The following is a 1449-nucleotide window of genomic DNA, read 5'->3' on the forward strand; positions in this document are numbered from 1 at the left end:
CTGTCAGGGGGCTCAGCCAGTACACCAATGTGTACTCTGTGAGAGTGAATCCAGGGCAGTGGAAGGTCAGTCCGTACGCCACAGCTGGGTTGATGAAAGCTGAGGTGAATCCTCGGGCTGGACAACACAAAGGGAGCATGTTGAACAGTTCTGACAGTCTGCAGAAACTAAAGGCACATCAAACCTCACCTGTGTGGGACAAGAACGTGAGCAGGACTGCGGTCAGAGGGACCCTGATCAGAGCAGACCTGTGTCGCAGGTTTAACTGAACCAGATGAAAAACCAGTGCACAGGCACACTCGGTCATAAAGCCCTGGACCACCGGGACCAGCAGGGACGTGCTGCAGGAAGCGGACATCAGGTTCTTGATCAGGTGCATGTCCGTCAGCTCCAGGCTCCAGTAGTAGCCGGCTGCCAGCAGGGCCAGGTYAGCGCCCACAAACTGGGCTGCAACTGCAAGCAGGGTGGGCAGGGTGGGGGTCTCCAGCTGCAGGAACTGCTGCAGCACCAGGCTGGGATTCCCTGAAGCTCCACCACAGATCACACCGTGAGTCAGCAGCACCACAAACAGCATAGTCACAGTCACATCAGGACCCAGACCCCCGGCCCACTCGCCCACCTCCACTATGGTCTGCACCTCCAGCCGGCACGCCACCAGCATGAACGACGAGGCCAACTCCAACAGCGAGCTGAGCCGCGGATGCTTTCTGAGCAGCATCTGGACCGAGGCCACAGACACCACTATGGCCAGGAAGTATCCCAGAGACGCGTTGAGTCCCGCCATGTCTGCAGTCAGGGGTCCTGCTGCAGGTCTGTGAGACAGCCAGGCAGGACCAGGTATGTTTGACAACGTGGCACTGTCACAAAGCAGCTACTTATCAGAAACACGTCAGTTTCAATCCCACAAACAGCTGCCAGAGTACACAGGCCTGCAGCCAGGTCAGGTCAGGAGGTGGCCTTCAGCCGGTGCTCTCCTTATCAGAGCAGAGCTGTGGCTCCATCAACAAAACCACACAAATATTGTTTTATACAACTGAGTTTACCAAAAACAGTTTGTTTTTGCTACCTGGTGGGGAGGATTTTTTTTTTATTTCCCACAACTTTATTTACTAGGTTTATTACAAATTGTAGTCATTTGACATGCTTACAATGTACACATAAAAAAACAAGACTGTGCAATTTACTTGGTAGGTGGGGAGGATTTTTGACCAGTTTCCTGGTACCAACAGCCTGCTGAGGACCCACTGTTCCTTATGGGGACAAAAGCCTGGTCCTCACTGAGGTAAATACTGTTGGTGAGTCAGGGGTTAGGCTTTAGAAATAACCAGTGAATTAATGAAGGTTAACGCAAAGTCTATGGGTGCCATTTGTAAAGTTACACAGTCAAAAATTACCACCAATATTTTTGTTTTATTTAGKCTTTTATAAAAAAGAACAGATTTATTTTTC

General features: G+C 51.0%; 1 protein-coding gene across 1 annotated transcript; it reads right to left on the reverse strand.

Annotated features, from left to right (window-relative positions):
• On the reverse strand, positions 1–946 carry aqp12 (aquaporin 12; the record flags this gene model as incomplete). Its single annotated transcript, XM_014022507.1, is given in 2 exon segments — positions 1–117; positions 190–946. Coding segments are annotated over 2 exon segments (712 nt in total), but the record flags the coding sequence as incomplete, so codon positions are not given.
• Positions 947–1449: the final 503 nt, after the last annotated feature.

This window comes from Austrofundulus limnaeus, unplaced genomic scaffold, assembly GCF_001266775.1.
Source record: "Austrofundulus limnaeus strain Quisiro unplaced genomic scaffold, Austrofundulus_limnaeus-1.0 Scaffold332, whole genome shotgun sequence".
NCBI lineage: Eukaryota > Metazoa > Chordata > Actinopteri > Cyprinodontiformes > Rivulidae > Austrofundulus > Austrofundulus limnaeus.